Source organism: Haemaphysalis longicornis, unplaced genomic scaffold, assembly GCF_048455015.1.
Source record: "Haemaphysalis longicornis isolate Haplotype H1 unplaced genomic scaffold, Haemaphysalis longicornis Haplotype H1 scaffold_6, whole genome shotgun sequence".
Taxonomy (NCBI): domain Eukaryota; kingdom Metazoa; phylum Arthropoda; class Arachnida; order Ixodida; family Ixodidae; genus Haemaphysalis; species Haemaphysalis longicornis.
In genome coordinates, this window is record NW_027526407.1 from 100,850,186 (window position 1) to 100,864,163 (window position 13,978).

Consider the following 13,978-nt stretch of genomic DNA (forward strand, 5'->3'; position numbering starts at 1 on the left):
GCTAATCAGGACGTATGTATGTTATTTTGTTCAGGCAATACAAAGTAAAAGAAACAATGCAAATTCTGACAACGGTAGGACACAAAAGAAATCATCTAGTTAGAAACAAAAGCTAGGAAAAGCTGCTGCAATCATTCACCACACTGGCTATCGCCCACAAATGATCCTGTCGGGAAGCACGCTATCAGCTGCGCTAAATTTGGGCAGTCTACAATTCCTGCCACAAAGCCATCCAAAGTAAAAACAGTGTGTTATAAAAGTAATTCAAGCTGAAATGAGGCGCAGAGCGATTCGGAATGCCCAGTAAAACTCCACCACGAAAGTATTAAAAGAGCGAGGAAGGTGTAGGAAGGCGACTCAGGGGGCTTGGCGTTGAGCACTGGGGAAAGACAAGGCAAGGAAGGCGGGGCCACGCTATCTCACGGGCGTCCACAGTGGAGACGAGCACAGTGGAGACGCACCCCCTCCCTCTCCGTTATCGGCACCAGTTTGCTACAGAGCAAAACTATGGATACCTTGATCCTCAACTGTACCCTTACGGGGGATCTCTATCATCAGCCTTGAGTCACCAATGAACTTACGAGATCGGATGCAACTTTGCTGCGCCGTATCCGAACGGGTTCAGCGAAGACCACAGCAAAGGTATTCAAGGTGGGCCTCGTGCGATGGCCTCTCCGTCGTCATGTGCAGTGATAAGGATTGTACACCACTATGTAATGTGTTGCCTAGAGCATGATGTTGAGCGGACTGCAATGGTCTCAGCAATTCGAAAGTTGGCAGCCCGACACAACACTCTGGGCAGCATCATCTCCCCAAGGGGACATTGGATGCTGCGCATTGACGTGTCACGCCTTCTACTAAGATTCCTTCAGGGCACGGAACTGGGAGACACATGTTGAAATGACCCTAACATTGACTAATTAGAATGAGCTCGGGCCAAGGACATGCCGGCATATCCAGCCAGGCTAACCCCGCCGGATCCCACACAACAACCACCACCACCACCACCACCACCACCACCACTCTCACACAGTGCAATGAGACGCGTTCACGCCGGAAGTCAGCCGGTGGCTTTATCGTGTGCAGTCGGCTTCACTAGGCTTCCAGTTAGCTGGTGGCGCGACGATAACAAGGAGCCCCTGTCGCCAGAAGCAGACATCAATAAATCGTTTGTCATTCACAGGCACACATTAGAGCATTGCAGTAAGGCGTACAACTGCAGAATGTCAACTTCTGATGACACCGTGATAATTGTATTCAGTTCAATAAAAGTGAGGGGTAAACTTAAGAAAAAAAAATTCGGTATAGTACGGACATAATTCTGACAACTTTTTGTCGTGACAGAAGTGTTTTTAATGTCTCAAAAAGCGTAGAATTGGCATTGGAAGTTATTTTATTCATTATACGTTCACAATTCAGTAGCGGTAGTGCTTTTCGATTTGTCGAGCAACGATACAAAAGTGCGGATGATGCCACAATCAGAAAAATTGACGTTTCCGTGTTCAGCAGCAAAATTCAGTGTTCCCAATTCGTACCCTTCATAGCGATCAACAATGAAATTGCCAATATACACACGAAACGCCAACGTAGTGGAAACAAAAATCCGCAAACACAAATTTGCCCTTAGTGAGGCGATTAAAGTGACGATTTTCTAGCATGTCTTCTGTGGGAGGGCTCTCAAACAGCCGGCGTGTATTGAGAAGAGCTACCACTTCTAGTACAATGTGGTATGCGGCAGTTTAGTCGATGCATAAATGATGTGCCCCTAGATAACAAGAATTCCACAAGATTTGACAAGCGGGGACAACTAAACATGTTGCGCGTGGTGAAATAAAAAGCGAAGCTAGTACGGTCGTTCGGTACCATGCAATTTCAAATATTTTTTTATTCCAAAAATGGGCGCACTGATTATTTTCTTACTACCAAGCCGTGGCCCGATTTGATTGCAAAGGTCTGAATACAAATCAACACGAACGCGAATAGACACAAGCCCGTCACTTTCTGTCGCTTTGGAAACAGCGATAACTACAATAAAGTGGAGCCTCACAGGTAGCAATAACGTGTAAACACGGCTCGCAAAATGAACACGCACGTCCTCAGTCACTCATTCACTGGAATCCGATTTCTGCAAAACCCAACAATTCCCCACACCACAAAGTGTGGAGAGCAATGACATGTACAAGTAGCATGTGTACCAGCATCCTAACCGTTTCGCTCTTCTAATACGTGAATCCGTGAAAATATGCGACGCCTTCTCCAATCAGATCGGCCGCTCACAATTTCTGCTTTAAAATGGCCTACATATTCACAACTGTAGCAATCACGCCAGAGATGTACACCAGCAACATGACATCATAGCGCGGTGCTTCGTGATGCTTCCATCGCAGCGAGCAGCGGTAGTAAAGTGCCTTCGCTTTGTTACCACGACGTCACCGACATCAATTCCAACACAAAACGCCACGAGCCCTGAACAACATCTGCAGAAAGTGCGCGTAGCAGTCCCTCCATGAGCCGTGACGCGGAAAAGTGGCAGTACATTACGGCGTCACAAGTCCAATTCAAATCATATTATTAAATGGGCGCGCCTCCAGAGAGTTCATTACACGGTGCCCCATATCAGGTGTGCAGTGACGACATATTCCTGAAGCTAAAAACAATCGCGTTATTAACAAGTCGCTGTGCCAAAAAGTGAAAACGGCCCTGTGTTCGAGATATTGGCGGACATTAAAGATCCCCCGGTGGTCAAAATTAATCCGTAGCCATCCACTAAGGCGCGCCTCATCGCCTGTGTAGCGTCGGCGCGTTAAACCTCTTAATCAGCAAAACAAGTGGCTGCGCGTACGAGTGGATAACGCTAGCGGCAACTACGACAGTGGGCGGCTCCTGCGACGAATAACCAGCAGCGACTACAAGCGCAAGAGTGGCGCTTGCCGCTGTAGGCCCCGCGTATCGCAAGGGCGGTGAGTGCACTCCCCCTGGCGAGCGGTGAGCGGGGCTCACCGCGAGGGGCGCTCGCACTCACTCGCAGCACCCGCCAGCTCGACACGACGGCGAGGCTTACTCACCACTCCATCGTGAGGTGGGGGGGGGGGGGGGAAGGAGAGGGGGTCTGCGAGTGCACTCGTGAGAGAGCCTGCCGACTTATGTCTCCATGACAATAAACAGAGATGTGTCTCTTCGTCGTTAAAATATGTAACGGGTGTGGTGTAGCAACATTTCCGCAGTGTAAGAATTCAGTATCCAGAAATTGCACACCCATGGCACCGAGTCTTTACTCGTTTGTAACTGAATCGCCTCCCCCAGCTGTCGCACTCCTTCACCTTCAGGCTGCTTTATGTGACATTGCTTTGTGCAGTACCGTTTCTCCGCTCTTGTTCCCCGTCCATAACTTTCCAGATAAGAACGGTTTTGTTTATTGATTCAGTTTCAAAATAAAGGAATTAAGCAACCCACGTTTCCGCAATACCGGTTTGATTATGTGATATCTATCACCAAATGTGACTAAAAAAAGCGGGATGCTCACCTAAACTTTTGGCGTTTTCTCTTTCGCAGTGCTACTTTTTTACAGTTGAATTTGGGCTGTGCAAGCAAAACGGGGAAATGAAGGTGTATGGTGCTGGATTGCTATCTTCGGCAGCTGAGCTACGTGTGAGTGAACCTTTAAAGTAATATGTTCATTTCAGCAACAGGGTTCTGGAAATGCCTACTCCGATTTCACCTGTTTTATTTTATCTGTTTCATGTTCATCGTGGATTCCACTGAACTTGTATAAACCTGCGCATCAAAACCGCAATATTCAGAAGACACTTTTTTTAAAATAGCGGAAACTATCGAATTTACTTCAAAAAAGCTTATTCTTTGCGTACGGACGCCTACATAGTGAACAACCACTTTTCGAAGGGAGGAGGAGGAGGAATAAACATTTATTCAACTGTATTAGTTCCGTTGTGGGAGGCCTCCTTAGTCGTTGAAACTTTATTAAAGTTTGTCATAAAAATTGAATACAGGCGGTGAGATTATCCTATCAAAATACTTCATAGCCAGGCAGTCTTACCTAGAGTTGACAAGGCATGTCTTTAGTGAATTACATTGCATAATTGTAGGTATGTCTGGTTCCACTGAACAATCAATCAGTGTACTAATGTCCGCCACAAATGCTTGGGCTCCAACTTAGTCTTTCTCTAGCACCCTTTGTTGTCGTTTTGCTGCAAAGCCTTTAGGGCACTTAAAATAGCTTGGGCGTTTATTTTTTGCAAAACGTAATGGATCTTAGGTATTTCTGCAGTGATGAGAACTGTTGCGTTTCTCTGCTAACAAAACCAAAGATTTTGTTTGTAACCCCAATATTTTATATCCGGTAAACTATTTGAATTTTCTGTTAGACTAAGGGCTCTTGGCTTGACTGGTGCATTTGAAGTTGTTTCTGCTCGCAGAAAAAAAACTAGGCTTTCATTTCCAACGTAGTACAGCTCACGCCTCTTGGGTATGGTCTAGAGTGATGAATGCGTAACACTTTTTGACCCTAAATATATTTATGAACGAAGAATTGAAACAAAGAACTGCACCACAAGACCCAGCCTAAATATTTTTCACAGCAGTTGTTTTATGCGTACAAAGTGATCGATAATGGAAAAAGGTCAATCGAAAATGCAATTCCGGAATGAAAGCTGTCCATTAGATAAAAGAAGCTGTACATTGCAGGTAATGCTCTAACGTCATCAGAATATATTTTCCGTGAAATTTCTTTGTGCAATTATTCGCAGTGCCTTTTCGTATGTTCGCCGTCCGTCCTCGTAGCCAAACAGAATATTTAATTGCCAGCTGGTTTCCTGCAACACTTCTTGTTAACTTTAGAAGAGACATCTTGGATGAAATGTGGGCTCGTTTCAGGTAAAAAAAAATTGACTGAGGTGTTGTATTTTTGATTAGAAGAAAGCTGTTGTTACATAAGAAATTGAAGTTAGCCCTCATCAGCAGCGTACGGCTACTCCAAAAGGGGGAACGGAACTTGTTTAACTCCTTAATTTGGGCCTCACAGCCCTAAATAATTACATGGTCAGGTGCACAATGCAGTGTTATGCGATTAGCCTTATGTAATGGTTTCTTATATATACTTCTCAATATTCCTTTTGTAGACTTCTCTTGCATACGTCGAGAATAAGGTTGGAACTTATTTTGATAGTGAACAAGAATTTTCTGTACTAAGAAGCTTTAATAGGAGATAAATGCAGACAGAAATATCACTAAGTACAAAAGCCTCCAGAGACAACCACATATTTGCGGACTTGGCATGACACTTCATACACACTTTTATAGTCGCACTGTTACCGAGTAACCGGAAAGCAAGGGTACGAACGCGAACATTTTTCACGTATTCTCCTATTGGTATTTTTATTCAGTGGTTTTCACGAAATCAAAAATCAATACCACCAAAGTGGGTTAGTAATTTATTGTGCTGGTCTGTTTTTCCAAACAGCATGCTCTGACAGACAAAGCAAATGTGATCCAGTTTGACCCGGCTATTACCATCGAAACAGAGCCCATCATTACAGCTTTCCAAAACGTGTACTTCTTCACGGAGAGTTTCAACGAAGCAAAGTTGCAGATGAGGTACGTTTTTGCAGTGCTTTCAGTGTGGTAAAGATTGAAACGAAAATTCGGTTGAGCGGAAGCTTGTATTTTAGGCCTCGCGAAACATTATACCCGGAATAGAAACACTCCTCATGTACAAGTTGCGCTGCTGAGCACAAGGTCGCGGGTTCGATTCCCGGCCGCGGCGGCCGCTTTTCTGATGGAGGCGAAAAGCAAAAACGCCCGTGTGTACAAGATTTCGGCGCACGTTAAAGATCCCCAGGTGGTCAAAATTAATCCGGAGCCCTCCACTACGGCGCGCCTCATCGTCTGCGTTGCATCGGCGCGTTAAACCCCACAATCAATCAAATCAAACTCCTCATATACAAGGCAAACATACAGATGTGAACGGATTTATTTGCGGTATTTGTGGTAAAATAACTAGGAAAGTATTTTAATTAACAGTCTATATAGCTGTAGATAGGAAGCGTTTTTAAGTTTATATGGATTTTATATATTGCGTATTTTTAAAAGCAAATTGCCCGTGGTTTAGTTTGTGGTTTAAATTTACACTGGTGGTGCATAACATATGATACAGATGTTGTTCTCTAATATTTAACGCTTACCATTTTTGGAATTAACGTCGACAAACACCACCCCTCTGGACTTTAAAATTGCCATACGAAACCCCTATAGTGTTCTGCGCGTATCTAAGGTAACAATTTATCAGCGAAGCTGTTTAGCAAACGCAGTGTTTAGGGTGCCGTCCGACGGCACTCTAGCTGGCCGCTGCAGGCATGGCTTGAAAGCCATCCGAAGACATTCGTATATTTAAGACTAGGCTAGCACCGGGCCGAATCATTTGTCGTTGTAGTGTACAGGATCCGCCTTAGGTTCTTGTTCTCAATGACGGTTGTTCGAAACCAGTTCTTGCCTCAGTTTTTTTATCTTTAATTTGAAGTACAATTTTTATGCCTAAGGTTAGTTTTTGTGTTTCAAATGATTCCTTTGTGTGCGTTAGGTTATCTTATGTAATGTTTAGGTTAGGTTGCTTAGCTTTACGTTATCTAGAGCGATGTAGTGCCAGACACGGCAATTTTGTCACAAAACGGCGGTGGACGTCGATATAGTGCACTGTTTATAATACCGTCGGACGGCACTCTAGACACGGCCTTTAGCAAATTGTAATTTTTTTGCGTCCGCAGTTAAAAATACAAAGAAATTGCCGAACGCGCGTTCGTGAGCGCGGGTCTCGCGTAGAGCGCCCAGCGGCCCCGGCGCCCGTTTGTCAAGACAAGCATACCCGCTTAGACAGATTGGCTAAGATTGGCAAAAAAAAAAAACTGCAGCGTTCGCCGCAACCGTAGCAACCCTTGCTCGGAACGAGAAAGACTCCAGCGTTTATCGTAATCGGGGCTAATCTTCCTCGGAACGAGAGAGACACGTCACAGTGTAAACCCTTCCAACGATTATCACTTCCAAGAAAATGAAGCAGCTTTCACTGAGAGAAACAATGATAGAGTAAAGTCGTTAGGGAAGCGAAGAAGCAAATCGGCTGCAATTGTGAACTTACTCTTCGTTATGGTCGTGAAGGTTGTGAAAAGCTTCGCTACATTCACGTATTACGGGTTAGTCGGAGCTCGTTTCAGTTCTTCATTCATCGCAAAAGATTCATATTCCTAGGTACACTAGCTGCATCGCCCCCATTAAAACGTTCCCGTTATTGCAACCCAATGGATTATGGGTTACCAACGAGTTGAAGTGTTCCTGGTTCTAACTTTTAAGCGTACAGGAGCTTGATAAAATTGTATAACGTATCTCTGGCTCTTCTAAATATTACTTCGCCTTCAAGCGCGTACTATGCACTGGGTAATCACTCTAGAACTTACGAGGTATCTATGCGCGCATACATAATCCCTGGAGATTGGCGCCATAACACTAGCTCCTACTGTTCACTTGTTCAGACTTTATTTACCCGATGTACAGTCTGCCAAATCTCACTAGCGTGCGCGAGCGGCGACTTTCTATGCGTCAGCGCCGTATGACGAAAGCCAAGTTGCAAACAGGTCGAGATTAGGCCTCAGAAACCGCTCTCAGCTGTCCCCATCGTCTTCTATGTTGTTCCTTCTTAAGATCGTCATAAGAGACAATGTCCTCGCTTGCGCAGGGAAGTTAGATTTGGCCGACTCTGCGTATCTAACTGAACACATCTACTGTAATCTTGTGTGTTCTACTTTTTCAGAGAGTTCGCCAAGACTATCAAGCGACCTTTCGGCCTCCGCTACAACCCCTACACCCAGACCGTCGACGTGCTCACGAACACCAGAAAGATAGCCAACATAGTCAGCGAGCTCAAAGGAGACCTCTGCATTGTGACCAACGCTCTGAGCAAGCTTAAGGAGTCCGATACGGACACTATCAACCGATGAACAGCAGTATATCGAGACAACACAAATTTACGTTGCGGATAGTTTTGTTTCACCTCTCAGATTGTGTTCTGATGTCATCCTTAGGACGTATATCTTTACTGGATTGTTAGGACTGTGCTAAAACATTCTTTAGGAAAGAAACTCCGCAGGAAATTGTGGTGTAGTATGTGACGAAAATGGGAAACATTATGAATATCGAACGGAGACAGAGTTCCAAGGATGGCATACAAGCGACGTGATTCTGAGATGCGGCAAGGTATACAAAACTGCTAACGTGCAAGCGATTAAAAAAAACTACGCCTTACGCATATTCTTTTAGGTTTGCGTGATTTGAAGCTTCCGAATTGTCAGGAGGCAGCCAAAAGTGATCTCTTCGGGGCGAAGATAGCGGTGATAGGTAAACGATTTAACGTCAAAGGACACGTGTACGCATTGCAAAAAGTCGGCCTATAATTGAGCGAAATGTACACACATTGTCTAATATGTTCTCAAGTGCACTCTATGAACGACATGGAAATCCCTACACAAAGGTGTTGTTTATGAATATTTTTCTGTCATGCACTTTCATAAAATAGAAGATTTTGTTTTTTTTTCTGTCAAATCTCACTTATGAAAATTTAAACTGGTGCGGTTCGGGATTCAGCCATTAGCAGCCATCAATCAGAACCTTCGATGATACCACTCATTTTTTCTCGACCTCAGTAGAACTGTGCGCTTTATTTTTAAAAAATACGGAACCATTCTCACAGAGAATTCGTGCAGTTGTTAGAAATTCGCTGCCGCAGCTGCTAGCTGTAACACTACAATAATGATTGAAGCTTCTAAGGCCAATAATCATGACAGCTGAAATACAATGAATATATAAAAAATAAAACCATGTCTAGGAGCAATCACCTTAAGATAGAGCATGTTTGACCATTTCAATTTCTATGGGTCTCGTGTAAAAAAAAAATGACATAAAACGTTGTACGCATGGTTGCTTTGAACAGGCAGCTTTACATTTAAAAGAACATTGTATCTTTGCTACCTAATATAATACAAAACAACGCAATTTCAAGACGGAACTAACATGGTCAGCGTAACGCTAATAACGAGTGCACGTCTTTAGGTGTTGAAAGATTTCACTGTTCTATCTTTTGTGTCTCTATATATTCAAACTGAACTTGCGTGAACCAACATCTCGCTGGGCGCAAAAAATGTTATTCTAGGTTTATCAACGCTGTTGATGTCCCGAAAGAGGAGACACGAGATTTAACCCCTCTAGACAGATTTATTTCGGTGAGAGAGAATGCTAGTTCAACTATCATGAGGAGGATAGAAAAAAATAGCAAAATGCAAATCTGGCTTGAGGTCACTTACCCACCCTGAATTATTACACCTTCATCGGTTGCTAGACACTGACGTCTGCTATCTTGAACGACAGTCAAGGTTTCGTTATGACACCCGGCACGTGCAAACAAGCGTGTCCTTTCGTGTTTCAAGGGTAGCCCCACTGAAATACACCAGGGAACGTTTAAGGTGCCCAAGCTGAATTCACATGCGGTGCCACCGATGTGTACCGAGAAACTGAACCCGCGCTAACTTGCAAAACAGGTACCGCGGCCACGGCGCCGCATGTTTGGAGTAAACTGTTCTATCACGAGGTATCAACCGTACGTGTAGCGGCATGTCTTTGTATTCTCCCTACCCGTCCTTGCGAAACGTGTCAATACCTCTCGTGACCTGCTTTGTAAATTAAGAACGCGTACCAGTCTTTCTAACCAAATGTTTTATGGTGCACGTATCATTGTTTCTTGTATGCCTGGCATTAACAGTTAAGATGTCGAAACCATTTCATGTGACGTGTCCGTTGCATGACTGATGTCGTTGTGGCCTACAATGTTGTCAATGCCGCACGAAAATGTTTATGCGGCCGTTAAGGCAGCTTCCATACTCCTTTTCTTTTCAAAAGTTCTGTCATGAGACGTTTCTCCATCTCTACTTGAAAACAACACCAAAGACATGACAAAAATTGAAATTCCCCACTACACGGCACCAACATTGACGTCATTCTGGCATTATTAACGAGAAAGGAGTTGTGTGTATCACCTATATACTAGCATTCAAAAGAAGAGGTGCAAGAGAACCAGAGACGTTACAACAGCCGCATATTCATTATTTAAGGCGGCGGCATCAGTTGGTGACCGCAAATCACGCAATCTAGACCCCGTTGAACATAGGGTAATGACTTCACACTGACTCCTTCAGTATTTTCTGATCTTGTCTTTTGGTCTCACTGGTCCTACTTGTGAAGTTGGCTTTAAAATTACCAATGTTGCTATTCCGACGTGCCCTATTCTAAATGTACCAAAATTCCATTGCGTATTGAGGAAAGGGAATGAGAACTTTTAAACGCCTTTCCATTGTGTCTAAGAAGAATGGTGCCTGTGAAAATATTTTGTGGTAGTCATATAATTAGCGTGGTCTCATTTATTTCTGACGGCAGGAAATGTAATTTTTAACCAAGTAATTTTTGGTTAATTAGTTAAACTTTGTTTAGCTGGTTATCTGCCGACATAGCAATTGGTTATCTTCCATCTTGTAAGTTTAGAAAGGGACAATGAAACAGTTTTGTTATATTTTGAATATTTGTTGGTTTCACCGTAAACTAAGTTTAGCCTTCGCTGACCACACTCGTGTGCGTCCTCCTACTAAACAGTGACATTTCCATATAATTTGTTCTATACCCCTGGAAATATTTCTACCTTAATGTTCGCAACTTAGAACCCTCCCTCCAACAAACCAAATGAATTATATAATGCTTAAGTAAATTACATCTAACTGCATTCAGTTAGATGTTCAATTGGGCCGGTGTCGACCGACTACACCCCCCCTCTCTAATTACTTTCTGCTTGTTTCTCTTTAGGTCTCCTGCCTAATAAAGGTTTCACTACTACCCCTGCCTTTACTCTTTACTTTGGAGTTCATTGGATCCCGCACACCTGATAAATGTATAGTTTCGATCACAAGATAAAATTACACGTCGTATAAAATAATATAATCCCAGCAAATATAAATGCAATTATTTATATAATAATTTATTGTCATATTCCTCCCCGTACAAGCTTACGAACACCCACATGTGTGTGAGTCGTGGGCTCAGTGAACGGCGTTCCGACGTTTTCATTGTACGACGTCAAGACAATGTTGCACTGAGATGAGATTCATATGTTGAATATCCATAAAAGATACCGCTTTACGTCAGTAGGGATGACCCGATTGTTTCTGTATTTGCATTTTTTCCTCCGTAGGCAAAATTCAAGCTAGGTATGCATCCTGTTCTTTCCCTTGTGTCGGCGGTGGCCAGAGGATAGTAAATGTATTATTTGCATTGACTACCTCAAATACAATATATAATTTCTATTACTTCTGACAAAGATCTAAATAGAAGTAAACCCTGTTTTTGTAAAAATGAACCTCTATCGATGGTCAAAAAGCCCAAAGACTCGGCCTTGAACCCGAATGCGTCGGCTGCCCTTCAGATGTTGAAGTAAAGTGGAAACGCCCGCGTGTCGCGATTTCCGCGCGATTATAAAATGTCCCTTCCCCCTCCCCTCAGGTGGTCAAAATAATCTGGAGTCCTGCACTACGGTGCGTCTAAAAGCCCAGGTGTGCCTCCGGAGCGGTATGTTAGCCCAATAGTTTTGATTATTGAAAACTGCTTCAGAGACAAAACTTTTGGACATCTTTATCAAAAGAATCCCAAGCAGACTGCTTCTAAATTGTACAGGAAACATACATGTATCTCTGGGATTGACGGCGCACGGTGATCGGCAGTGTCATAAGTATATAGCGCGTACAGCGGCTCAGCAGGGATAATCAATGCCTGCCCGAAGCGCGCAAGTGTTTGCAGTTTTTATGCGTATTCTGAGGTGCATATGCCATGCGTCTGGAGAGGCTATTGCATCATGCGAAAATAAGAAACGCCGAAACGCACGAATATAACAGGGAAGCATTCACCGTCTCACTGACGTCATCGGTAGTCCATATAAAACGCACTGCAGAAAAGCCAACTTTATGTGACGGTGTGGACGATCGCGTGTGAAAGGAAAAAAAATGGTGGTTGATTCTTTGGTCATAGGAATCGGTAAAACACGAAAGAGAAATTTGCAGCGAAATCTGCAACAGAGCATGATTTCCGTGTCGGCGGCTGTTTTGTGGGTGTGCTTGGCGAGTGACGTTCAGCTGCCGGGCAGCTTCAGCAAAGCTGTACTGGCGTCATTTCCGTGACGGATATGACGCCACTAAAATCGTGGTGTATCCCGGCATAAAATACCTTCGTGTTATAATAAAAAACCCGGAAACAGACAACCTGAAGTATGACGTACTCGTTTGCACTAACGGTTGCTTCCCTGCAATAAATCCATGTCTGCATGGGTGTACCCTTTACAGGCCGCTGGCTTCGTCGTACTGGCGTCACTTCCGTGACGGATATGACGTAAGTGAAATCTTCGTAAATTCCGGAATAAAAGTCTTTCGTGTATAAAAATTAAAACACTTTCCGCGGGTAATCGAACCTTGATCCTACGCGTTATGAAGCAGACAAATATGCGATTGCGGCATTTCTGCATGGTCGAAGCAGTTTGGTTTTGGAGAGGGCTGCATAGGCGCGCAACATTAGATCCTCTGTTTAACGACGACGATGGTTGAACGCTGGCGAAAGCCATGAAAAGCACGTATTAGTAAAGCACTAGAGAGCACAATCGCAATGCAGTAAACCATCTTGATAACAAACTAGAGTTCGCATAAACAGGACACAGTCTAACATCAACCTTCGACCAATACGACATCGGAACGGTAAATCACGCTCTTTAGACGGAAAATGCAATCCATTGCTATGCAAGGACCATTCACGTGAGGTCCGCTAACATCTTGTTTGGTTAGTTTGTTGTTGGACTTGATATTGGGAGCATTGGTGTTCCCCACGTCGTCGTCGCTTCGAATGAGGGTAGCTGGTTTTTCGTACCGGACCCAACACGAGGACTTCATTCTTGTTTGAGAAGGGCATCGCATATTAATTTCCAGCAGTAATTTTATATAACCAGAAAGTAGTAAAAATCAGTTAGGCAAATTTCTGTGACCGTTGAGCATCGCCCATATTGACGCCAAAGAGATGGCAGGACATACTGAATGAATGAATGAATGAATGAATTAATGAATGAATCTTTGGCAACAACATTATATAATTAAAATAGAGTTCATTTACGTATATGAGCTCATACAGACTTACTATTTTTCTTCCCCCACTATCAGAAATTTCCTAACCTAATTGGCAGGCTTGCAATACCAGAGTTCAAATATGATTATGATACCTTCAAAGTTTTTGGCACGTACCTAAATGGGTGGATTGGGCAGGGCTAAATACCTTACTGTAATTCATGAGGGCCTCAAAATACTATTTTATCTCTGAAAAGACAGAGGCCGTAAAATGAAAGTTCTTTATCATTAAAACCTCAATTGTCCCATACTTAGTAACCGTCAGCAATGAGCGACTTAAAGCAGAAAAAAAGCTTCAATGCAATTTTATATATAGCCCGTTTCGCATACCCCAAATTTGTCGCTCCAATAGATACTATAAGTGGAACAGATAGAGTCCACCACAAACGCTTAATTGTGTCCTTCAAAAGCAGCTGTCCTGCGGCCGAAAAGCGGTGGCAAGCGAGAAAATAAATCTTAGATTGTTTCAGGGACCTGGCGCCGCAAAGATAGTTCCGTATGTGAAAGCCCTGTTCTATGCAACTAGAAACTTAGCCTTCGAATTCTGCAGCGAAGCTCGGTAAAGGTCACTTCGCATTGCCAAGAACCACAAAAATGAACATTCCAACCGAAATTTACATGTTCATATCCTGCAAGGGAGAGGAGTGCATCAGAACGTGTATCATGTAAATACCAATATCGTCTTAATTCTGAAGTTGCAAAAAGAGCTAGATTAGGTATGC

General features: G+C 43.5%; 1 protein-coding gene across 1 annotated transcript in view; it reads left to right on the forward strand.

Annotated features, from left to right (window-relative positions):
- The window catches only part of LOC144141097 (tryptophan 5-hydroxylase 1-like), a 66,582-nt gene extending 57,781 nt beyond the window's left edge, over nucleotides 1–8,801 (forward strand). Inside the window, exons 10-12 of the mRNA XM_077672620.1 lie at nucleotides 3,553–3,648; nucleotides 5,477–5,610; nucleotides 7,814–8,801. Coding sequence (XP_077528746.1) covers nucleotides 3,553–3,648; nucleotides 5,477–5,610; nucleotides 7,814–8,000 — 417 coding nt within the window. The 3' untranslated portion in view covers nucleotides 8,001–8,801. The remainder of the gene's footprint in view (nucleotides 1–3,552; nucleotides 3,649–5,476; nucleotides 5,611–7,813) is intronic.
- Nucleotides 8,802–13,978: the final 5,177 nt, after the last annotated feature.